General features: G+C 42.9%; 1 protein-coding gene across 5 annotated transcripts; it reads left to right on the forward strand.

The window, feature by feature from the left end:
• Window positions 1–802: 802 nt before the first annotated feature.
• arhgef7a (Rho guanine nucleotide exchange factor (GEF) 7a) lies at window positions 803–26,222 on the forward strand. 5 transcript variants are annotated; one of them, XM_077535947.1, is made up of 23 exons: window positions 803–1,348; window positions 4,645–4,728; window positions 11,533–11,617; window positions 11,734–11,867; window positions 12,541–12,742; window positions 12,848–12,936; window positions 13,021–13,115; window positions 13,183–13,278; window positions 14,878–15,000; window positions 15,105–15,243; window positions 15,314–15,373; window positions 15,459–15,605; window positions 16,289–16,375; window positions 16,453–16,531; window positions 16,613–16,752; window positions 16,822–17,043; window positions 19,093–19,186; window positions 19,386–19,475; window positions 21,168–21,340; window positions 23,475–23,485; window positions 23,665–23,757; window positions 24,382–24,436; window positions 25,706–26,222. In XM_077535947.1, the coding sequence occupies exons 1-23, from the start codon at window positions 1,184–1,186 to the stop codon at window positions 25,826–25,828; spliced, it is 2,586 nt and encodes an 861-aa protein (XP_077392073.1). In that variant the 5' UTR covers window positions 803–1,183; the 3' UTR covers window positions 25,829–26,222. The 5 variants fall into 5 exon arrangements, 4 of the variants coding, with proteins under 4 accessions (XP_077392073.1, XP_077392072.1, XP_077392069.1 ...); XR_013287176.1 differs by lacking the exons at window positions 21,168–21,340; window positions 23,475–23,485 and having other exon boundaries at window positions 806–1,348; window positions 23,658–23,760; window positions 25,706–25,779; XM_077535943.1 differs by lacking the exons at window positions 21,168–21,340; window positions 23,475–23,485 and having other exon boundaries at window positions 866–1,348; window positions 23,658–23,757.

Raw genomic sequence — 26,222 nt, forward strand, 5'->3', positions numbered from 1 at the left:
CTCCATTTTGTTGCACTTTTATGCAGGTCCTTTCCTGGTGTTCTGTTGTTTTGTTTTACATTTATTTTTTATTTGGCATTCAGCATTAGCTATAGCACAACCACCAGTCACCAGATTGACCAGCGTTTATATTTGTTAGAAATAGTTCCTGATAACAATTTATTGTATATTTGATTTTCAGCAAGACTGTCGTATCCCAGTTTATAATTTTGAAAATCCTATTTGCTTAAAATACATCTCCGTCAAACGCCAATCTTTTTCGAAGTCAACTGGGGTGTAACTTCAGTTGTGCTCCAAATATTTTTGTTGTTGTTGTGTGGAATTCAGTCAGTCCTAACTACAAGACCTAATATTGACCATGAAAATTATTCCTGAGCACAGCGGACAACCACTTACTGCTTTGATATGTTTTCTTCGAATTTTTGTCTCTCATGGCTGAATGAGTGTGTTAAACAGAATAAAATGAGATTCCCCTTGAGGACCATTTCATAATTGTTGTTGTCCTATTGCCTGCCTCTCTGGATAAACAATAACCATATTGCAGAGCCTATGTGACATTTTGACATCACCTCTGGCCAGGTCAAATCCTCCTGACTCGGTGTTCATATCCGACCGCCAGCACTAAAATCAGCAGCCTGTGTTACGGACTGTAGCATTTCATGACTTGGACGTAAAAGTCTGATTTCTGCCGCTGCTCTTGAATTGAGGCCAGCTTCCAAGCGGATAACACACATCGCCTGTGCTAGACACGCAAAGCCACACTTTCGAAAGGGAGCACTTAAGAAGGGGTAGACCCCCGTCCAGGCTAAAACATTAGTTAGCTGCAGAAAAATGACTAACATTTTAGATTGCAACAACAATCCCCCCCCCCCCCCCCCCCCCACGCGTGCGTGACATCATCGAGTGGTCGAGCGGCTGGCGGCATCAGCATCGAGTCTGACAGATTGAGGGAGGGGAAACACACCACGGAAGAAGGGAAGAAACCCGAGCACCCCCTCCTCCTCCTCCCGTCTCTATCTCCTATTCTGCCCGCGTGCATCATCATTCCTGTGGATGCTCCGGGATGACAGCGTGAAGCGGGGCCAGGAGCTGTCGAGGTACACACACGGCCGCCCGCCCCCGCCCCTCTTCCTCCCAGTCCCTCCGCGGCCGCTTTCATCGTTTCATCGACTCGGATGTGGACATGAATTCGGCGGAGCAAACGGTGACATGGCTCATTACGCTCGGCGTGCTCGAGTCGCCCAAGAAGAGCATCGCGGACCCGGAGGCTTTCCTGCACAGCTCCTTGAAGGATGGCGTGGTGCTTTGCAGGCTCCTGGAGCGCCTCAGCCCCGGATCCACGGAGAAAGTAAGATCGCGATTGTTTTGCGTCTCCCCTCCCTCCCTCCCTCCTTCCGCATAAGGTCGGTCGGCGTGTCTGTGTGCTGCCCACATTCGTGGAAGCGACGCGGTTTGTTGTCTGGCTTCTCTCCCTGCCCACTGGCCCATGAGGAGATTTCGTTAGTAGGTCACGACGTTATTATTATTGTTGTGCGTAGAATACAACACCCATGGACATGCTTTACAATCATAAAAATTTCTTATTATAGCATGCGTTTTATTACACGTCTTTTAATACTGGGTGAACATGATGTGCTGATGTGGATCATATACTGTAGCTATAAGCCGCCATTGACTTGCCAAGGCAAACGCAGATGGACCCCCTCCCACCCACCCCCTCTTTTTTTTTTTTTTTTTTTTTTTTTTTCTTCCTTTAAAGACACAGTGTGGTGTTTGTGTCCATCAGCAAACTGCCCGGAACCGTTTCGACAGGGGCCCCCAGAGTGGTAACTAAATCAGCCTGGTAAAAACGTACGAGAAAATATTTAGTCACTACGAAAGACAGCCTAACAGTATATGTATCCATCCAAGATTATGTACAGTGGGGCCTCATTTCACTGACTGCAACACTGTATGACTCGATTATGACTTCGATTACAAAGAAAGGTTGAAACAAAATCTCCGCCTCGAACCTTTGAGCAAAACACACATTCATAAATGAACTGTTTATGGCCACAACTAATGCAGAGTCGCTCAACACGCATTTAACAGCTATAGCTAACTACACTTGCCCTGCGATTGGTTGGCAACCAGTCCAGGGTGTCCCCCGCCTACTGCCCAGAGCCAGCTGAGATAGGCGCCAGCAGCCCCCGCGACCCTTGTGAGGAATAAGCGGTCAAGAAAATGGATGGATAGCTAACTACACTCTCATTCACCGACGCCCACGTCACTCACCACGCTACCGTGCCTCTTAAAGCCACACAGTACAGTCTCAAAAACAGATACGGCAGTAAAAGCAAGCTCTCTTGCCTCTGGGGTTGAGGTCACCAAGTTGGTTTGAGCAAAGAGCTCGGTGGCATGGCTCCAGGGATGCATTTGTCCAGAGTTCCTAATGGCTCTGGATGTTGCGGGGGCTATCCTCAGCCTCCCTGGTAAGGTTTATTCAGGGGTTATGGAGAGGAGGGTACATCAGGAAGTCACAGCTCAGATTCAGAGGGAGCAGTGTGGTTTTTGTCCTGGTGGTGGAACTATGGACCAGTTCTACACACGCAGCAGGGTACATGGGATTTTGCACAACCAGTCATGTGCATTGTAGACTTGGAGAAGGTGTTCAACCGTATTGCTCTCAGAGTATGGGCTCTCAGAACCCCCAATATGGGCAGTTGGGTCCCTATACAAAAGATTACTATGTAGTACTATGTAGTTTTAGGCCTGCCGCATCCTGAGCAATGCGGTCAAAAGTGACTGAACCGGGCAATCGTCAGAAAAATGCAGTTGGCGATTCCCCGCCGCACACCAGACCAGATTGGCCGAGCATACATAAACCAACTTGCCTCAACAGAAAAACTGCAGTCAACTAAATTCTGAGACACCAAATACTCTTGACATTTTTGTCATTCTAAAACAACATGGTGTGAATGTCAAGCAAGAAGCAGTTTACTTTGGCCGGTGTAACTATAATAATACAAAGAGGAAACAGGCACGAAATAAATCAAAGATAATCAAAACTCTTGGTTTCATTCATTGACTCCAATTGTGCATTTCCAGGACAGATCTGTGCTTTGGTTTTTCATCCACAGGTCCAGGATGTAGTCTGCCTTTTGCCCAAAATCAGCCGGTGTAGGCCTAAGTGACCTTGAAAAGAATAAGCAGTATTTACAATTGAGGGGTGGATTATTGTAAAAAAAATGAATATGTACAGTATAATGTGTTGTACAATTTGGCAATTGTGGGAGCTGGCTGACTCTCACTTATACCTGTATTTTGGTTGTGGTCCTGTTTTACGACATGTAATTTTGGATTCACTTTTCCATCTGCGACATTGTAACACAGTTTACCAAATTTTCAATCTCATGAACAGCAGTGGCAGCCATCAAACACCGATGAAACCAGTGACAATGTGTGGATTGGGCCGTATCGCTCGGTATGTGCAGGCCTTATTTATCTCAGACAGCACTACCGTACTTGATCCTGGGCAGATTAAACTGACATGACAGACAGCACATTAAGCATAAAAACTGATTGGCACCCCCAAAATTCCAATGCTCAAGTAGTGCATACAAAGAAAACACTACGAAATAAATATAGTTGACAGTTGAGAATACAGTTATATGGAACATATCAGAATTTAAACACTTAATAGGGGCACTTTTTTTAACAGGTTAAAATGTGAAAAATCCTAAGTCTTCGTTAAGTTGTCTTTGGCATTCGTTCATATAGAGACCCTTCCAATGTGACGTCACGTTGAAGTGCGCCCCTAGCGGTGGTGGTCAGGACGTCATTGCGAGTGAATTAGAAAACAATCAGTGTGGGCTAGAAAATAGGTCAAACAGTTGATAAATCAGCGACCAATATTATAGTGAACTTGTGGCTCAAAGAGAGATGAGATCAGTCTTTCGGCTGCCGGCAGGGATTCTAAACCAGACGGAAAACAGTGAGGAGTAAAAGGCTAGCACGGTGGATAGCGTGAAACTGCGAGGCAACTTTCTTTTTTTTCTTCTTTTTTTTGTAGCTAGAGTCTTCGCACGGCTGGTTTCAATGATTCACAGTAATGTAGTGTCCTACTCCGGACGTTTTTTGTGACACTTACATATTAACTCACATTTTAACGAAAACGCTCGCCGAAAATCAAGCTCTTTACATTCATTTGTTATGGAATGTTTGCCCACCGGGAGGGACGCGGGAACTAAGCAGTGACGTCAGCTGGAAGGGTCTATTGTGTGCGGTGCTCCTAAGTGTTTAATTACCTTCACTTTCTGAGTAAAAATCGCCGTTTGAATACTTTACACCACTTTCTGTAAACGTGAAGAGTTTGTCAACGTACATCAGTTGAAAAAGGGGAATCCATCTTGATGACGTCACTTCCGATGCGAATCCAACCCTGCTCCTCGACGTCTTCGGTTCTCGACGGGAGTTCACAGCGGACTATGAGCACAGCCTTCCGGGGTGTCACACGCTCCAACGCTCGCTCCGCTGTGTGTTTGTGGATTTTTATATTTACCATATTCAGAGGTTATTAAAATCCCCAGAAGGCGAAGGAAAGTAAACCCCGAGCCGGAGAAGTGGAAATGTGCCGCTAATGTTGGCTCTATTCGTCCCTTGCAGATCTACCAGGAGCCGAAGAACGACGGCGAGTGTCTGAGCAACATAAAGGAGTTTGTCAAGGGCTGCACATCTTTCCGCGTCGAGGTAAGAGTTCGGCGTGCGTCTTGTTTAGCGCATCGCCAAACTTTTGACATTTTCCAAGCTTATTTTTAAATGCAAATGTAAAGCGCTTGAAGTGGAGATGGTGAAACAAAGCTTGCCGCTGTGCTGGCAGGGGGGAGGAGGCTGCAGCCGGGAGCAAGCACCCATCGCCCGGCTGGCTTACATTAGTAACATTATAGCAAACATCTCTAGACAACCACTGATGGAATAGTCGCCTTTTTGCCTGTCTACAGGCCTCATATTTGAATTTACATATGCAGAAGCTTTTAGTACTTGCACTATTAATAAATGCAATTATATGTGCTTATGCCTAGCTTTGTTGTCACAACTACTAGGCTGCTACTCGATCATGGTAAACCGCGTTTACTTTAAATGGGTAAAAAAAAATACTATTATACGTTTTCTCTTAACAAAACAAAACAATCTGACATGCCCTCAACTAGAAAATCATAGCACGTAAAAAGCAGCTTATCAAATTGGGGAATCATCACCTATTCGCCATTGTCCAATGAAAAACGTTTATCTTCAAATTGTGTACAATGTTTCTTGTCAACCCAACCCAAACGCAAAGAAAATTATTGGAGTTTGTTTGTTTGTTTCCAGATGAAATCACAAATCTTTTGGTTTACAACGGTTATCTTCCTGTGGCGGCAATAAAACAAATACATAAATTGGAGCGCACTGATGAAAATAAACAGTACATTTAAAAATGCTAATAAACATTAAATATAACAAGCAATGTCTTCTTTCGCAGAGCTGATCAGTATCACCATCATCATCACAAATTAAGACGTTACAGCCGATCACCTGTTTTGCATAAAATGCTTAATATTGTCCGATACAGCCGATCAGATCGGTTTAAGTCTAATTTTAAACAATCAAATAAAAAAACACGTAAGAATCACGGTGGCAACTGAACGCCTTGTGCTGCCTGATGAAATATTGTTACGTTTGCAAAGGCTATGCAAACTAGTTCATTGCACGCTTTGGGTAACATCGTAATGTCACGATTCTCGTAAATATTCGTATGAAAAACATTTTCACACCATGAATATCAAATAAATGGCCATCATTAAAGGTCCTGTAGCATCTATATGGTCCTTTTTTTTTTTAACTAACAAGCACAGTGCCATTTATTCTCAGTAATATCAATCTGCAACTAATTACCTCTGGAATACAGTTTTTTTTCATTGACAAAATGAATACAACCCCCATGTCATAGTGGGATGTCAGTTGCATAAAAACACACAACTCACTGTAAAGTAAAACCGGTGTAGACAAATCAACAAACTCGTATTGACACATATTTTATAGGGATGCACAATAATATCGGTGGCCGATAATTATTGGCAATTAACCACCAATTTGCCGTCATACAGGTCAATCAGATAATAAAGAATCCGGCCATAATAATAGACTTGCCGCGTTGGTCCATCTGTTGTGGTTGTGGCTCAAGTTGTGCCCAACTCCTTAACCCCTCCCCTCTCCTATGGTAGTGTCGCATATTTGTGACAGCATAATGTGCAGAAGATGCATCATGGCGACATGGCAGTTGCGGTGGGGGTTCTCTTTACTTTGTCTTCCCAAAAACGTTACCCTCACAGTTTTTTGTTGCATTTTTAAAACATGACTGTTTTGTTTTGGCAAACTCAAATTGAGTTACTGGTTGTCTTTGAAGCAGAGATATCAATCAGATTTAGCTTTATGCTTAATAAATAAATAAATACGCAATCTGGCTTGAGTGTTTAGTCAGCCACCAATTGTGTTAAAATGATGAGTCTGACAGAGGTCTATAATTTTCATCAATTGAGAGTGACAGAATGTGAACAAAAAAATCATATTGTAGGAATTTTGCCCCACTGTCCAGTATATATCAAATCAGTTTCCCCTGATGAAATACGTTTAAATGTCATTCATCTGTTTCCAGCTCATTACAAAAATAACACTGACTGCACAAATGTACTGTAACTGTGGATCATACCAGTGCACAATCGTGTGTGGGATTGTTTGAGTCTGACATTTTGTTCCTTTTTGCAACGGAACCGTAATGAAAGGTGCATTGAACTGAACCCAACCGTACTGATTTGTGGAAACGGGGCCCAAGCCAATCAGGTTGAGTGGACTGATTAATCTGCTTTGCTTCTGATAGCCCAGAGAGGGCATGTTTGATTTGATATATGCTGAATGGGATATGACTTATTGACCTGCGTTATAGTCTTCAAATGATGTCATTGTTTGGTATTTTGGCTCAGTGACTGTTTTTCGGCAAATACGGGATTTTTTTTTTAAGCCAGTTGCAATTTATCATTACAGTTTCAAGTTGTGGGTTAGGACCGATCAGAATGCTAAAACATCCCTAATGAATTAAATGGAGGGTAGTGTGTCGTGTAAGGCGGTAGATTGGCCCCTACACTTGGGTCATTGAAGCACGCTCCTCCTGACAATGCCAGTCAGTGTTCCTCAGCGCCGCTCCTCTTGGCTGCTTCGCCAGCCGACGAGTTGGGGTCAGAGAAAATGAGCGAATGAAACGGGCCCTTCTGCAGTCCTACGCAGCTGAAATGTCTGCAAAGGAACATCCTTGCTGATTGTATTGGGGAAAGCAAGTCTGTTTGTGTAGGCTCACTGCTAAAGGTCAATGGGTCTGTGGTTTGAGCAGACGCCGGACATATTTTTTTGTACGGTATAGAATTCCACTCTAAAGGGTCCTTCCTACAATGTGTATGTGGGCTGTGCAGCTATGTAGCACTCCTGTTGATGCAATAGTACAGAATGATGTGACTGACAGCTTAGCTAAACCAGTGCTTTGGTTGACAAAACTGTCACTTCTGGGTGAGAATATGGCGCTAAGAAATCTCACTGTATAACAAATCCAGTGGACTACCTTCCCCTCCCTTGTTCTTTTATTGTTGACAGTTAAGGTAAAGAAAATGGAACCATGTTAGGCTTTTTGTTAATTCATTGGCGTGTTACACGTGTCCTGCTACGATGTCATGCTATTGATTGCCGGACTATTTTTAATTGAACATGACATCATACCTAATCTCAGCAGATGCTCAAGCTAATAGGTGCCTACGAGAATCAGGATGTTGAAACACATGAATTGATTCTTTTGATTACATTTGACTGAGCAGGATTACATGTCGTTTTGGGCTTACTTGGCCATCTGTAGACCCGAGCTGGATCTTCTCCAGTGCCACTGCTCGCTCTGAACTCACATTGGTGCATCTGCTAGAGCTGCTTTGACCACAAACGTGTTTGTGTTTGCAAAATGTTGCTTATGTCTTGCACTTGCTCCTGTGATCATTCTTCCCGATTCAATATGGCAGTTATTAACCTTTGATATACTTGACAAATGAAGGCCTCATTACAGCTGCCATTACATCTCGATACATCCAGGATGTGTAACCGCACCCCCAGTCTACTATTAGTCTTGAGTGACGAATGGAGGCGTTGGAGCTCTTAATGATTTGGTCAAATTCATCCCTTGGCTGCCTGATGTATGGAATCAGGTCACAGTGGCAGTAGCGGCAGTCGGCTGAGTGGTCTAAGTCTAACTCGTAACTACAATATAACCCTTCCTGGGGATACCTGGGTGTTCCTCGGCTTACCTCTGGATTTTCTACCTGTTGTATTCATGATTTCATTATTAACAGTTCTGGAAAGCCACCAATTGGTGGCAAACTGACCCTCTCCTGTTCAGTGGTACTGTAATGAGATGTAAGCCAGTTTTGTACGTCAGTCAGACTGCATGTGGTGATACTGACGTGAACGCTTAGGAGATATGTTTTGTTAAACAATAGCTCTGACTTGCCAGTAGAACTAACTATACAATTCGTCGAAATTTAATGATAATCATGATGATTTATGATTTCAAAGTTGGAATCTCTCAATATTTCAAATGGAAGACAAATTCTCCCTGAGCGCGCTTGTAAGCTATCAGTTGGAGTTGATGATAAAACTAAACACGCGCAACAAACTCATTGTATTTTTTATTTTTATTTTTATAAGACATCCATTCATCCATTTTCTGAATTGGAACCATACTTAGTTTTAAAATCATTGCCAGTGCTTATAGCTAAAAGCAATGTCAAAATTCCTTAGCCGGGTTCTACATTCAGCCTTGGCTCCATAGGGAGCTTATGGTTATGCAGAGGGATTTCTGACATATGAAGTTTGTGGACCTCACCAAATGTTGCAATACCACTGGAAACCATCTGAAGCAAATAGTTTCCAGAAATGGTGGAAAACTTTTGGGTTTTGACGTACGTGTGTGTGTGTGTGTATGCAACCCTGACCTAGACTTGTCCAGATATTGCGTAGAAAACCTGTAAAATAAACAAATCAAAAGCTAGATCAAAGATCATGCAGATCCAATTGACCACCATTATTGCAAGAATGTTTCGCCTCCATAGTGGTGACATTCAACATTTGCTGAATCAGGCAGCTGTTGTGTTGTTATCCCATCGTGCGTCTCTCATGTCATTGGCAAAACGTTTTGAAAGGACACATGTTGAAATACATGCTTTCAAGCACACACAATGAAAAGAGTATTTTCTGCAAATCTTCCAGCCCGCAAAGCGTGCACACAAATACTGTATACTTGTAAATGTCACACTGTTGAAAATCTCAAAGCCTCGTCCGCACGTTTCCTTGAGGCATATCAGCAATCAGAGCGGAAGAAGAGCAAAGATTCAAATCTCAGTGGCTCAAGTTCAGCATTACTGAATGACAAAAAAAACAAAAACAAAACAGTCCTCCGCAGGAAGAGCCTCTCATCATCATCATCGAGATACAGTCACTGCCATTCATACTGTGAGTCACACTGATGTGAACATTAAGCTTGAATGGCATCCATCTTCATTTTGCTACTCTCAACATATTCCACAACAAGTCGTGATTGTTCTCCCTGATAGGCTGCAGCCTGCAGTTCATACACTGGCCGGTTATCCCAAAACAAAACCCTTCAATTATTATTGTAATACTTGAAGAACACACATCATATTTAGCTTGAATGCAAACAAACAAACTCAACAAACAAACTCTATTGAAAAATATCTCCCGTTCAAATATCCTAAAACCAAACATTAAAAGAAAGACTTTATGGGGAAAAACCCCCCCAAAAACATTTCACATGTTGCTTTTGTCAGCCCCAAACCTTCTACCTCCAAAATGGTTACTTTTCAAGAGACCCCAAAAACGGCACCATCAAAAAGTGCCAAGACCAAAACACCCGCATGTGTGAAATTGAATGGACCATCATGTAGATCTTTGAAAAAATATGAAATTGACCAAAATTGTGACTTTATAAGGTTTTCGGCCTGATGCCAGAAATTGGTGCAGTTTTTGCTTTATCATTTAGCAACTATTTTTACTCTATGGAGACGAGCAAACATTTGAACAGTGGTGCTAATGCAAGCAACATTTGTATTTCTTGCAAAGTGGAGGGAAATGAGGAACAAGATTTCAAGTTTCATATACTGTATGTTTTGGGTGTATTGTGACTACTGACGAGTTAGTGAATTGTGCACAAAATTCACTTTAGTTTGTAATATTTTTTCATGTGTTAAAGATGTCATTTTAATGACCACTTGTAATTTTTAAATGTGTATCATCTCATTATAACAATACATTCCCTACCCATGTCTCAATTTATTGAAAGGACAATGTTTTTCTTTTTTTAAAACAACATTAAAAATGAATATAGGCTTACAGTATACAGTACAGCATATTGGCTTGGCCCTCAGCAGTGACCTCTTTGTAAAACCAAACCTGTATTGGAACATAATAATTCACTACATCCTTCTGAACAGCAATTACTTAGGCCAATATTATTCTCCGTAAATATCCCGATTAAAACAATATGATAGCTGGCTCACAGTGCCTCTTTGAACAGCTCAATAAAATATGAGTTGTTCAGTCTCTCCACATAAATTTGACAGCTTCCTGGCGTACAAAAATGTGGCCATGTACAGTATGTTGTAGTTGAAGCCAAACTTGACGTGCAATATGATGCTTGCTGGGTGTTGGAGTGACTACTAGAGCCATTTGGAGAAGAGAACACGTGATTACGGCTGGGTACACATAAAGACAAATTTTCGTCCCAATTTTGCCCCTTCCTGACCAAGAATGTGAAACATCCGACAATCTTACGTCTTACAAGATGATCCTTAAGTTCTGAGGTGTGTTAACAGTGGATTTGAGTCGAGGCCAGCAATCTTAAATTATGAACATCTCCGGTATTTCCAGCCAAAAATCTTTGCGTGTTAGGGAACCAGACGTGGCATTTGACGGAATGTAGCCAATCAAAGAAGCTCTCCGACTGACAAATGAGGAAGCGGCGGTAAATAAAACAAAGTAATGACCTCCCCGATGTTCACCCATCTATTTTCAGGTAGACTAAAGTGGATAAGACAATCACTGCATCCGCAAATGTGCTTTTCTGATTGAGAATATGGCCTGAAATTAGCACATTTTCAGGTGCTAGATAAGCAAAAATGGTTGATATTGAGCCTTGACACACACAAAAAAAAGATGTCCACAGCCTTTTCAGCATGCTGGGGTTCTTCATTCTTTGTCAGCGCATAATTCGACGTGTATGTGTCTAGTGTGTGGTAACGAGGGTCGGCTCGATGGCTTCTGCAGATGTTCAAGTCTGCCGAGTTTCCCCCCCGCCCCTCATCAATCCTGTGAAAGATGACAACCAGAAGTATTATAGATGACTGTGTTGTGAGGGGGAAGGTTTGAAGTTTTCTGACATTTTCAAGCTTCTCTCTGTCTTGTCCACAGCCGTTTGAGGCCAGTGACCTGCTGCTCGGTCTCAACTTCTCAAAAGTGCTGAGTAGTCTGGTGGCTCTGAATAAAGCGACGGCAGGTTGGTACGAGAGGGTGTTTGTATTGGAGGACAGTTGAGTCGTCAATGAGCATGTGTGGGCGCTGACTGCATCTACCAGGTCTGAGATATTTTTATTCTCGCCCTCTCCTCTCCAGATATCGGCGTGGGAAGTGATTCGGTGTGCGCCCGACACTCTTCCGCCCACCGCATCAAGTCCTTTGAGTCTCTGGCCTCCCAGGCTTCACTGGGTCGATCCTCCAAGCTGCTGCAGAACCAGTTCCGCAGTCTGGTAAGTACAACAATTGAACTGAATTGGCGCGTATCGTCAAAAGCAATAGACGTGTTAGTAAAAACTACCTGTGAACATCTTCCAAATCCGGATGAAATCCCCAAATTTGCTACGTTTGCATTCTCCACTCAGTGAGAGATTTCAACTTTATCAGCCTTCAGAATCATAAAAAGGCCGATGCCGGTATTTGTCAAAAAAGCCAGATATCGGCACCTATAACTGGTCTATCCCTACTGAGGAGTAAATACATTGTTGTAGCATGTTTTTGTATTCATTCATGCATTTAATGTACCATGGCTTTCAGATGATATTGTGCACTGGAAAAGCTTTCCGCCGTGGCACAGTTTGGTTTGTCGAGCCTCAGTATGGTTCAGCATTCACAGAAGTGACGATTCTCTGTCAACCAAATAACTGACTGCGGTTTCACAGTGACACTGTGGTTGGTTGTAATACCCACCGGAAGGGTGTCTCAAAGTGGTATGATATAAATCAGTTATTTTGGTACCTTTTGATGGGATGGGAAAATGTCTTCCATTGTCAATCCAACTATTGCTACTCAGTGGAAAGGAAACTAGTTTCCAAGTGAGAAGTCTTCCACATAAATACCCCAGTGCACGTTTGTGTACCACACAGTCATGTACTTTTTTTTTTTTTTTTTTTTTTCCCCCCCCAGGACATGTCAGAGAACAGCGGGCAGCAGCTGTTGGTGAAGGCGCGTTTCAACTTCCTACAAACCAACGAGGATGAGCTCACCTTTAACAAGGGTGACATCATAGGCGTGACTCGTCAGGAGGATGGGGGCTGGTGGGAGGGGACCCTCAACGGCAAGACGGGATGGTTTCCTAGCAACTACGTCCGTGAACTCAAAGGCTCCGGTGGGTGCCTTCTTTGTCTTTTTGCAGACGTTGAGATGTGTTCCGTCTAAAGGCTTGAATGGAGTTTTTAACTGCTCATTCCTGTCTTCGTTTTTCTTTCCATAGACAAGCAAGTGTCCCCCAAATCTGGTACCCTTAAAAGTCCACCTAAAGGCTTTGACACATCTGCCATTAGCAAGACGTACTACAACTTGGTAAGCATGTTGCACAGTTTCAACATTAGTTTCTGAATTGATCATGTAATATCGTTTGCCTCAGTTGACCATTTTGCATTACAGGTGTTGCAGAACATTTTAGAAACAGAGACTGAATATTCCAAAGACCTGCAGGCCCTCCTCACAAACTACCTGCGGCCTCTTCAGAGCTTTGAAAAGTACGTCCGCAGAGCCAGAGTGTAAAGCGAAAACAGCTTCACAGTGACAAACTGTCTCCGCCTCCAGGCTCAGCGGCTCCGATGTATCTCTGATCCTGGGAAACCTGGAGGAGATCAGCACCTTCCAACAGATGCTCGTCCAGTCACTGGAAGAATGCACCAAGTAAATCCCCCCCACTCCCACCCCATCAGCACAGTCAGTCCCACTGCAGCAGCAGCAGCAGCAGCAGCAGCAGCAGCAGCCTGTTTCATAACATAAATGTAGAGCCCTCTAGTGTTGGCCTTATGTACAGGGTGACCCAAAAAGATGCGTACCCATATTTTATTGGATAAAAAATCCATTTTTTAACGAATGTCTTTTCTGTTGCAGGACGTGAAAGGTGAACCTATGGATGATCATTTGCAGCTATAGTTGCCCTGAAAATGTCTTGGACAAATCAGCAGAAGATATTCTCCCTGGAGACCTATTTTGCGACAAAATCATACCAGAGTGTACAGATTCAGTTTGGAAAGCGTTTCCATTGTCGCAACTTTCCATCAAAATCAACGATTGTTAGTTGGATTAAGAAGTTCTGAGAACCAAACGTTCTCAAGAAAGTTTTCATCATTTTCAAGCACATTACAGAAGCATTCACACATTGTTACTGGCTTTTCCTTGTCAGCATCAGTGAATTTTTGCTTGATTTGGATCTTGTATGGGTGTAGGTGCAGATCAGACGTAAGAACACGGCGCAGTGACTCCCTTGTCATTCCGAGTTCTTGGCTGCGTCCTACTGAGTCCCTCACTGCAGCAATGTTTTCTCCTGTCCTTGCACTCTTCTTCCTGCATTCCTGAATACGTTCCCCCTGTGGCTTTAGAACATAGGCCCACTACAGTCCCACGCTCTCTGAACTTCTTCATCCAACTAACAATCGTTGATTTGGATGGAAAGTTGCGACAATGGAAACGCTTTCCAAACTGAATCTGTACACTCTGGTATGATTTTGTCGCAAAATAGGTCTCCAGGGAGAATATCTTCTGCTGATTTGTCCAAGACATTTTCAGGGCAACTATAGCTGCAAAGGATCATCCATAGGTTCACCTTTCACGTCCTGCAACAGAAAAGACATTCGTTAAAAAATGGATTTTTTATCCAATAAAATATGGGTACGCATCTTTTTGGGTCACCCTGTACTACAAAGATGAAGTTAGATAAGTTAATACATCACGGGTTGGGTATTTTTGTTGTTGTTGTTATTTATTTGAACAATTTTCCCCATTTTGGAGTGAAAACATGCACCAGCAAGTGCTTTGGACATGCATCCTGACACCTCTTTTAACCAGTTTAGTGTGAGATTTAAAATAGATTTAATGCTATGTTGCTTCAATTTCAAATGTGAAGACACGGAAACATCATTTAAAAAATAAAAATGTCCCAATTCTTCTTACTTCAAAAAATATTTTTCCTCGTTTGAATGGTATTTAAAGGGGACCTGAAAATCCATATAGTCGCATACACACACACAAAGTGAAAAAGAAAACTTTTTATCCAAAACATCAGAAAATATGTGATTTAAAAATAACTATGTTCATGTGGACATGCCATTAGGAACACTTTGCTTATTCATCTATTGGCTACAATATTATAGAAACACTTCAATTGCCAGTGCTGCCACAATATGAAACACATGTGAAATCAAAACTTTGACTCATCCAAATTGTGTGTTTTTGCATTATTTAGTGAGGGTGGCACCTAAGCATGTTTCTTGTTCTTTCTTTAAGGCTTCCAGAGACTCAGCAAAGGGTGGGTGGCTTCTTCCTCAACCTCATGCCCCAAATGAAGGCTCTGTATGTGGGTTACTGTTCCAACCACCCCTGTGCGGTTAACGTGCTCACGCAACACAGGTCTGTCTTTGAAAAATCAGATGCATTTAAGACACTTTCTGTTTAAAGCCAGCCAGGAGTGTTTTTTTTTTTTTTTTTTACTGTTTTGCCATTGGGTCCTGCAGCGAGACATTGGGGGAGTTCATGGACGGCAGAGGTGCCGTCAGTCCTGGGATCCTCACCCTGACCACGGGCCTCAGTAAACCTTTCATGAGGCTTGACAAGTATCCCACCCTGCTCAAAGAGCTGGAGCGCCACATGGAGGTGTGGAAATATCTACAAGGTCATCTTATATCTTGTGTCATATTGAGACAACACATTTGATGTCTTTCAGGAGAATCACCCTGACAGAAGTGACAACCTGAAATGCATGGCCACTTTCAAAAATGTATCTGTAAGGGCAACACCCGTAACTTTTGGTTTCATATTCTAACATGAGGATTTGAAATCTGACTGCTTGTCCGTTTCCGCCGTGTCAGGCGCAGTGCCAGGAGGTGCGCAAGCGTAAGGAGCTGGAGCTGCAGATCCTGACCGAATCCATCCGGCTTTGGGAGGGCGACGACATCAAGACCCTGGGCTCTGTCCTGTACATGAGCCAGGTCCTGGTGCACACCCCTGGGGCAGAGGTAACACCGCATCCTTTTTCTCATGAACTCATTTGCTCCCAAAAACATACAAATGTGTTCTATTTTAAATATTACCAATGTCCCAAAGACGTATTTATATGTTTTTAGTGGCTTTTTTTTGTTGTTGTTTTTTTCTATAGCAATAGAACACAATATTGTGTGGGCCTTGCAAAATCAGTCCAAATCCAGTAAAACAGCCGGGAGCGAAGGGGCTTGCTTCTGTGAAAATGGCTGGAAGTGAACGAGTTAAACATCACCTGAACCATGGTTTACATTGGGCTTTTCATGTGGCATTAGACAGCTAAAAACACGAATGGCCTACGTTTTTAATGGGAAATATGGTCAGTAGATATCTCCTGAGATTAGTCGTATTACATTAGTTTCCATTTTTATTATTCAGCATCAACTGTATATGGAAATCCCTTTATCAATATGCATTACAAAAGTTGTAGTTTTACTTCCGTAGGTGCTGAGACCACATGGACCAATTCTTTTGTCCATCTATATTAATTCCATTGCAGTTTATCGTCATATTTTAGTAGCACCAGCAGGATTACACCAAAAAGATTCAACTGATTTCAACAAAACATTTGAAAGGAGTGGCACATGGGCCAAAAGGGATGAATTCTGGAATATGGTCATAATTACATTACTCTCTTTGCTGTTTCCTTTTCATCCTTCAGGAAAAGAGTGAGCGTTACCTCATGCTTTTCCCCCACATCCTCCTCATGTTGTCAGCCAGCCCCAGGATGAGCGGCTTCATATTCCAGGTTGGTGCTGAAGAATGCGCTCCCACGATTCGTATTTATTTTGATCTCACTTCTCATGCGGCGTTTTCTATCCCCAGGGAAAACTGCCCCTAGCCAGCATGTCGGTGAGCAAGCTCGAGGACTGCGAAGCCCACAAAAATGCCTTTGAGCTCAGCGGTAAACCGCCTCGACAGAGTCGACGTCCAACGTTTTTCTCGTGTGTTATCTAAGGTCTTTTCTCATCTCGTTTTCGGGCAGGCCCCATGTTTGAGCGTCTTCAGGTGTCGTGCGCCAACCAGCAGGATCTGCAGGACTGGGCGGAGCATCTAACGCGGCAGATCAAGCACACTGCAGCTACGGCGCCGAGCCACAAACCTCTCACGGTTCCCTGCCACACGGTCAGGATCACACACGCCTTTCACGTGTCTGTTTTCATCCAATTCATGATCAACACTTTGGCTCCTTAGCTTCCATCCCATCCCGTCACACCGTCCCGGCACGCAGAGGGCAGGGCCATGACGGTGGCCCCGACCTACCACACCCTCCCTCACCCTTCCTCCCATGGGACGTCTCACAGCACCATGATGTGGGGCCCCCTGGAGCCTCCCAACACCCCCAAACCCTGGAGCTTAAGTTGCCTGCGGCCTGCACCCCCACTGCGACCCTCTGCAGCGCTCTGCTACAAGGAGGTGAGGGGTGGGGACTGGGAGGGGAAAAAACAAACAAACAAACAAACAAACAAATACATCTGAAAATTAGCAATCATTACCGGTAGTTCATTTTGAATAGTGGAAAATAGGAAAGAAAGTGTATTTTTCCACTCTTAAATCTTCTGTCTACAATTCCAATTAAACTCCAGTCTTAACAAATAATATCCCTTCATGGGGCAAGGAAGCATAGTTGGTAACTTCAAATTTGGGTCCAAATGATCGCTAACAACAGGGGCTCAGTGATTGACTCTGTTCCCGACATCCAAGGTTTGGAGGCTAAACCCAACACAATGAAGTTTAAACTGTGGCATAAGAGGATTTGTTGTCCTTTGGTACAAGAAGGTACACTCAGTTAACAATGTACTTTCTTTTTATTTTGTACTCGCGGCCTAAAAGGGTTTTTCTTAGTGTAGTTAGTATGGTTTTAGCACTGCGTTAGTGCAGGTTTCTAAATAAAATGAAAAAACTACGATGTAAACCCAAGTACACTTTGTATAAATCTGCACTCAACAAAAATATAAACGCAGTACTTTTGTTTTTGATCCCATTTTTTATGAGATGAACTCCATCCATCCATCCATCCATTTTCTTGACCGCTAATTCCTCACAAGGGTCGTGGGGGGGTGCTGGAGCCTATCTCAGCTGGCTCTGGGCAGTAGGCGGAGTACACCCTGAATTGGTTGCCAGCCAATCGCAGGGCACACAGAGACCAACAACCATCCACACTCACAAGCACACCGACGGGACGATTGGGAGCGCCCAATTAACCTGCCATGCATGTCTTTGGAATGTGGGAGGAGACTGGAGTACCCGGAGAAGACCCACAGGGGCAGGCACGGGGAGAGCATGCAAACTCCACCCAGGAAGGCCGGAGCCCGGACTCGAACCCGAGTCCTCCGAACTGGGAGGCGGACATGCTAACCAGTCATCCACCGTGCCGCCCTGAGATGAAATCAAACATCTACAACTTTTTCCACATACACAATAACACCATTTCTCTCAAATATTGCTCGCAAACCAGTCTAAATTTGTCATAGAGCGCACTTCTTTTTTGCCGAGATTTCCACCCGACCTCACAGGTGTGCCATACGAAGATGCTGATTAGACACCATGGTTAGTGCACAGGTGTGCATTAGACTGCTCACAATAAAAGGCCACTCTGAAAGGTGCAGTTTTGTTTTATTATGGGGGGGGCTCAGAAAAGTAGTCAGTGGGATGGATTATCCCGGAAATTGTGATATTGTGTGTGGTAATGTTTTTGATCTTTGACTTCATCTCAGAAAACATGGGAGCAAAAACAAAAATGTTGCGTTTATATTTTTTGTTGAGTGGAGAACGATGTGGTTCTCTCTCAACTAATCGGTGACGAAATTCTTGAAAATATTATTGACTTGTGCTTTTGAGTGTGGATGGTTGTTGGTCTCTGTGTGCCCTGCGATTGGCTGGCAACCAGTCCAGGGTGTCCCCCGCCTCCTGCCCAGAGCCAGCTGAGATAGGCGCCAGCAACCCTTGTGAGGAAGAAGCGGTCAAGAAAATGGATGGATACTATGTAAAAAGAATATATTATCATTACAAGTATAAACATAAAAACAACCAAATTAGCAAGGTAATGTAGCTGAACCTCAGGCTGTAACAAAATAAATATACAGCAGCCTCTTGACTTGTTGTTTGAGAAATCAACAGGTCAAGGCAAGCATGGTTGGTCCAGCAAAGTTATTCTGTGTATGAACACAACTTCTTTTGGGGTCCATTCACTTTTCCACCTTTCTGTTTTAGATTTCATGCTATTTTGCTACTAGATTTTCAAAGCATGATGATATATTTATTTTCTAGTTCGAATCGGCACCAAATTTGCTCTCCCTCCTAATTCCTCATCGATAGCCTGTTGTCAAGCAAACGAGTTAAGCTTTAATTTTGCCCTTTGTTTGTTGCTGCCATGTAGTGAAATCGATGAACTCATCTTAGTTGATGACTTGCTGTCCATTTCTCCTGTGGAATCTTTAAGTGTCGCCATCGCTCTGTGTGCAGGATCTGAGTAAAAGTCCCAAGAGTGTCAAGAAACTCCTTCCCAAGCGCAAGCCCGAGAGGAAACAATCTGAGGAGGAGTTTGCCCTGAGGAAGAGTATGTTTTCTTCCTGCTCCATATATGCAGGTTGTTTGTGTACTGTCACCAAAATGTGATGCAGTGCAGGTCTTCTCCAACCACAATAATAAGTGTTGTAATTGTTAACCTTATCCCTCTCATCATTCGGTGTCCATCAAAACAGAACATTCTTATCTTCCACATTGATGAGGAGGTCCTAACCGACTGTTACCTTCAGGTACCGCTGCTCTGGAAGAAGACGCCCAGATCCTAAAAGTCATTGAGGCCTACTGCACCAGTGCCAAGACCAGGCAGACGCTCAACTCCAGTAAGAAAGAAAAAAAAAATACTTGTTGATTCTTCATTGAGATGTGGAATATGCGTTCAACATGTGCTTCCTCCAAAGGTTCCATCTAGCAAAAATTAATTGACAGCATTGTCTTTAATGCCACCCTACAAAAACTGCTACGAAAATAATTATGATGGAAAGTGGGAAAGGTATGCTTGGCGGCTTTTCTAATGGAAATTTCCATGACTGTATGACTGTACCTCACTATACTGTACTAGCTAGGACAGGGAACCCCTGCTGTTTGCGGGGGATAAGACCGTAGCCCTGCTGCGAATAATTGACAAAAGGGTTTCGTCATTGCATGTAGATAGTTGGTGGGAAAGCACACTTAAAAAATTGGAGAGAATGGGAAAGTATCAACATCAGGTTTCTAGCATGTACACAATCATGATCCCATGTGATCATCTCAATATCGTCACACGTGGGCCTAAATAAACACGCTAGCACAAAGTGAAACTGGCGTCACATTGCACATGGGCAAACAAATATGAAAAGATGGTCGTCATTAAATTCACCTTTAGGCATTTACACATGATAAAGGTTCGGGAATACGGGCCATTTTAACATAGACTACACAATGCTATTAATAGCTGCTCTGGGAGAGAAGCAAAAACATCCTTTTAATGTCACTTTTGAGTGAGCGGGACTGGTGTCAAAACTGGACATCTCAACCAAAGTAGGGGGCAAACACAAAACACCGAATTAAAGCTAACACCAGCAAGCTTCCACCAGGTGGCGCCAATGTAAATTAGTCGCCAACATTTTAATGAGAGCGAGCTCGTTCTTTGCTTCTGATTAGGACCTAATTTCACAACTTGACCGTTTCAGAGATATCAAACTGGTTACCAAATGACCTTCAATCATATATTATGGTATGTTATTATTAATCGTTAATGGTGGTCATTTATGCGTTCATTGATGTGAACGTGAAGATACTATCGTGTAAATGATTTTCTGCAATCATTTGGAAACATATATATCAATATGAAACACTTTATTCTTATGAGTATCTCTACCAGTGTTGATTATTTTTCAAATGATCACTTCTCCCACATTCTTAGGAAATCACAATGTCCCGTTCCTGGTGTGCTATTTTTTTGGATCAGGCGTGTAAGGTTCCGCAAGTGGTTCTTGAGGCCTACCTGGTGCTGCTTTAATTGCTTTGGTTTGAGAACAACTCAACTTTATTTATTGTTATGTTCAAATAATAGCGGTTGTCCCCCACCCAAAAACTGTGACTAACGTACCAATTTGCAAAAGCAAAACCAAGAAATATGCTTTCATTGTTGCATCATTGTAACTCTTGAGGAATCGACAAAGCTTGAAATGTAAATAGAAGCACATGGCAACGCTTTGGATGGCCACAGTCTCCAACTCGCTGTTCTTGCTGCCCTCGACCGACGTCCTCTTCTTGGACAAACTATTTGATCTGTTTGCCGTTGTCTTGCTGACCTTTATTAACACTGACGTCCTTAGCGGTGCCTTCTAACGGTTTCTTTTCCTTCTTCTATCTCCCTCCTCTCCTCATTGCTCCGGTTGACCTTTTTCCATTCTTGTGTTCTCTCCATTCTCTTCGTTTGCATTTGCTCCTTTGTCCCATCGTGCATTTGCATTTGTTGTGCATGCAAACCCGTGCAACCCCACCACGTTCCCCCCCAATCCCCATCCCAGCCTGGCAGGGCACCGACTTGATGCACAACCACGTGTTGGCCGACGCGGATCGGCCCGCCGCGGACTCGCCGGGCCGCCGCAGCAGCGTGTCGCGGCCGGAGTTGAGCTCCGACCTTTCGGAGGACTCGGACTACGACTCCATTTGGACCAGCCACTCTTACCGAATGGGCTCGGTGCCACGCAAGAGCTGCATCTCGCACCAAAACTAAAGAATTCTTCTTGCTGCCACCGGGCGCGCTTACCTCTTGAATGGTCGATCAGTTTTTTGTTTTTTAATTGTATTTATTCTGCTGTTTTTGTTAACTTATTTGCTTGATTTATTTTTGGCACGTTGGAGGACGTTTATCGCAGCTCCCTGTTGCCTTTGCCATTTCCCCCTTCTATGTGCCTCCTCTCTTTCTGTAGCCGTCATGCAGTAAGCGTTTGCTTATTTCTGTTTGTATATCTTGAATGTGATCCCCTCGTTTAAGCCCAAACGTGGGGGAGCTCAATTTTTGCCCCATAGACTCAGCATGAAAGAGACACGGTGGAATAACACACACACAAAAAAAAAAAGTGTCGACTTAGCTTTTCCTGTCTGATATTCAGATGTAGTTCAGGAACGAGTGTATTCTCTTTGATGGCGTGCGGTTTCTATTCCCGTCGCCGGTTTTAGAACGCGTATGCTGGAACTTATAGCACAGATGGCACACGTAATAGCTTCAGCCATGTTCTCTGTCCCTGCTGTCGTTAAATGCTGCAGCATGCCAATTCAGCAAACTCTTAGCATTCCCATTTTTCCCCTCGTTATGTGGTCATAATGGCTTTAATAGAGAGAGAGAACATCAAATGAAACCCTAAAAGCGACACCGTTGGAAACGGAATGCCTTTTTCTCATGGATGGTACTGTCCTACAATTTCAAATCCTGTTCGACATTTTGGGAAGTGGACGTATGGTCAGCTGTTTACTCGACTGTTTCCATAAATCTGGAGCTAACAGGCAGACCTACTGAAGAATGGACCCCCTTAGACAGAACCAGGCTAGCTCACATGCACAGTCTTTCTGAAATAACTCTAGCTGTAAAACTCTCCCTCTAGTTCATCCACTAGGTGAAGATATACTTGGCTACATCCAGCTGTGAACGGTGCAAATAAAAAAAAACAACAAGTTTTAAAATGGTGTTATTTAGAGAGACTGCACGTTTCCCAAAATGTCCAAACAGTAATGTCTTCAACAAAAAGCAGTCAAAGTTTGAATAAGATTGCGTAAAGACGGACATCCATGATGAGCTAACGTGCTGGCCTGTTGTTTAGCCTCATAAAAGAGTCCGCCATGTCTCGGTGTTGTGTGGCTTGTCACTATTTTCATGAAGAAGTATTTTTCCAGTGTTGGTACAAAAAAAAAAAGAAAACAAAGTCTGGAGTTGGCATCTATTTAGAGACATATATAATGGTCCATGTTACACTCTATTTTATTATTTTGTATTTTTTTTTAATTTATTTTAATCTGTATGTCAGTGTTTACAAAATGGAAGAGTGCTGTTTGTTTTATTTGTTTGGTTAAAAAGTGAAGCGTTTTAAATTATTTTTGCACAGTCATGTAACAGGACAGTGGGCGGAGCAAGAATGTGTCTTTTGTTGTCGTCTACCTAGTGTGTATGATATAGTTCTGAAAGGGAGACTTATGAAATATTCAGTGTTCATGTAAAGTCAAGTCATGTGATGTAAATGCACTTCCGTCAGCATTGTGTAAGGATCACAAAAAAGATGAACAGCAACATGACTATATGAACTTGTTCAGTCTCAAAATGCCGTCCGAGTGAGGCTTAAAATGGATGTATGAACACGCTCAAAACTCAGAATGGGCGTGGAGTGGATGTATGAACTCCTTCGATCTCAGTATACGGTCCGAGACAGGCAGGTTTGAAATGTTTGTCTGAACTCTCTCAATCTGTTGGCAATACTGTTCCAGCGGGCTTAAAAGTGGAATGAGCACATTGTACCTTTCCTGTAAATAATAGTTGTTAACCTTGTGTGGGGGGTCAATTTAGCGATCTGTAGGAATATCACTGTCCGATATTGTGCTATGCTTTGTGACAGTTGTATTCTGTGGAGTCAACATTTGGGACATGCAGGGTGAAGTCTGTCTTGAAGCGTCATTGTCCTTGACGTACGTGCACCGTGTCTCAATAACTCACTAACGACACCTCCACAGTGTCTGCTCAACACTTGGAGTCGCAAAATGGCTGTATTGTGAGTTTGGAATAAATCTTGTCTTTTGCTAGATGTGCTTCCTGGTGACTTATCATCATTTCATTTTGGAAGGAGTTTTCACGTTTGTTTCCCCTTTGCACATTTCTGTCTTGGTCTGTGTTCACGACTAACATGTCTGCTCTCAAAATGGCGTTATTTCTTGTAAACGGACACTCAACCGTTGGGAGAAGGTGATATGCAGAAACGTTTCAAGTCTCCAAGCACTGTTTTTGTTTTTTTTTCCCTTTCTTTAAACAGGACCAAGAACACAAACGGGGCTGCATATGATCGTTCTCGGTGAGGAGAAAGTCCTGCTCGATGACTCAAGTCGCAACGGACAAAGCGCAGTGGAAGAGAAGTATTATGTTTTTTTTCTTTCTTGACCCCCCCTTGACCCTTAATATACTGGCCACTGTAGGTATACCTGCACACTCCAATCGGATCCAATCACAAGACACAGTATGTGCCCTGTGATTGGTTGGAGGCTTGTAAACACGGCCTTTCCACACCAACGGGTGTAACTTGCCTCTCTTCCAAAGTGAGCTCGTATTGCTCCAGCTTACTCACGACCCAAACGTGGATAAGAAAGAAAATGGGTGGATGGATTTATTTTGATCACATTCATTTGAGCTCATGAGCCAAATATTTGGACCATGTATGTAATCAAACAAATGTGGGTATTCTCAGGCAAAAGACAAAGAATTAAATGACGCCCTTTTGGCAAATATGCACCAAAAAGAAAGTCAAGACGATTCAGGACAGGGACTTTGCCAGTCCAAAGTCTTTATTTTAAAACAAACAAATCACACCTACATAATGACTGGCCAAACTATGAAAAAAAGTGTGACCTTTAACAACTTCTATGCCAGAAATGAAAATGACGAATTTCATAGAAAAATTAGGAAAAGAAAAAAAACAAAATCCAAATATTTTTTGAACCCCACAAGACAGTGAGAGCTTATTTGATTTTTTCCCTTTCAAGGAGCCTTGTGGATGTGGTGTATGCCCTGAGGGATGAGGTACGAGAGCTAAAACAGGTAAATGCTGAACAAATCGCACCGCTTTTTAACTGTACAAGACAATGTTACAAATATTTGAACATTCTCAAATGCAAAATATCTGAGTTTGAATGTAACATATCTTCTGACTCCTAAGCAGTAAATCCTCAAATAAAAGAGTCTTAAAAACGAAACTGTATCCAATTAATAGAAATACATTTCATCGACACAATATTGATTGGCTGCCTCTCAATGTACTGTAACTGCATAGCTTTAGCGGTTAGCATGTTAGCTCTGTCCTTTCCCACCTCAGTGATATGCTGACTTAAAAGAGATAAAGTGGAGGCTAGTTTGTTTGCTGTTATCAAGGTCAGGAATGATTAATGGCTCACAAGAGTTCGTCTGCACCATGGCAGGAAAGACTTTTGCTGCCGGAGTTCCCCAGCAACATCCCACTACACCTTTACTATGACATCACATGTGGCTTCTGCTAGCTTAATGTTTTGTTGGTGTTGTTTTCATGATGGAAATGAAGAAAAGGAAATATTTTGGAGCACATCTTGCAGCAAAATCACAAACATTTTTTTTTTAATGATTTCAATTCCAACATGAAAACAGCTGTTGCTGGTGTGGCACAAGTTCACTTTGCACTTGGCAGCAGGGAAAGCAGGTGAGTCCTGGCTTGCCCGTCATGATGGCCTGAGCTGCTGTTTCAAATAAGTGATGCTGACCATATTTTGTTTTCTAAAGCAAAAGACACTCAGCTCAGCCTAGCGAGATGCAAATAATACGCAAAGTTTGCTCAAAGATGTTAAACCCCATAATCATACTATTTGTCACCACATCACAACCTACTATTTGTATTCAAATAACCGTTACTGAAAGGATTGTGACAGCCCATCATTAGTGTTTTGGTTGTTAGTATTCAGCTAAATGTTCTGTCGACAGGCAAAAGCTACGTGGTTGTTTAATATGCACAAGTCATCTCTTTGTTCTGTGATTCATTTGACAATACACTTCAACTGGTGTACCACTAAACGGCTTTCGCCGCTTTTCCAAGAATTCTTCACTCTGCCAAATTGCTGCATGTTGTGAAGTGATGAGTTCACTGCCACAATATAGCGCTCGTATCTCAAAAGTTTGGCTCACAAGACAAAAACCTAAAAATCGCTTCCATGTGTCTCCAAAAACTTGCAAGTCGGGTCACCCGTATCTCAAGGCGTTAGTGTATGTTCCCCGATGTATAGTTCAACACGCCTCAAACGAAAAATACGAATCAAGGACGCACTTTGTGTTGTCTCTGTGTAGGACAACAAGAAGATGAAAAGGTCGCTTGAGGAAGAGCAGAGAGCCCGCAAAGATCTGGAGAAGGTGGTCAGGAGGGTGTTGAAGAGCATGAACGACCCCACGTGGGATGAGACCAACCTGTGAATCGCCGCTCGCTTCTTTTCCCACGCATGTTGCAACTGTTTCGAGACATTACTCCAACATGAACGTCATCTCCCGTCCGTCCACTGAGGCGACAAAAGACAACTCAAGAGACGTCTGTTCTCTTCCTGTTTACAATCATTCCACTGGATGCCATCTGGTGCTCCACACGTGGTACTGATACACAAAGACATGGACCACCTGGGTGAACCTCTGCCATGCATTTCATAACCTTGATGATATGTTATTTAATTTTATGAATTCTTGCATTCTTGTCTAAGTTGTTTTTTAAACATGTTTATTGTGCCATTTGATTTGCTGTGTGCGCGTGTGCCGAGGGAAACGTTCCATTGTTGATAGTGTAAATGGGGGGGAGAAATAAAAGGAGTTGCCTTTA

Source organism: Festucalex cinctus, chromosome 11 (assembly GCF_051991245.1).
Source record: "Festucalex cinctus isolate MCC-2025b chromosome 11, RoL_Fcin_1.0, whole genome shotgun sequence".
NCBI lineage: Eukaryota > Metazoa > Chordata > Actinopteri > Syngnathiformes > Syngnathidae > Festucalex > Festucalex cinctus.

What these genes read in the sequence shown, in the direction of transcription:
- arhgef7a (XM_077535947.1), top strand. Translation starts at nt 1,184, where the DNA reads ATGAATTCGGCGGAGCAAACGGTGACATGGCTCATTACGCTCGGCGTG. An exon ending in CCACTTTCAAAAATGTATCT is followed by an intron (nt 15,374 to 15,458) that starts GTAAGGGCAACA and finishes CCGCCGTGTCAG; the next exon opens with GCGCAGTGCCAGGAGGTGCG. An exon ending in GGAGTTTGCCCTGAGGAAGA is followed by an intron (nt 19,187 to 19,385) that starts GTATGTTTTCTT and finishes TGTTACCTTCAG; the next exon opens with GTACCGCTGCTCTGGAAGAA.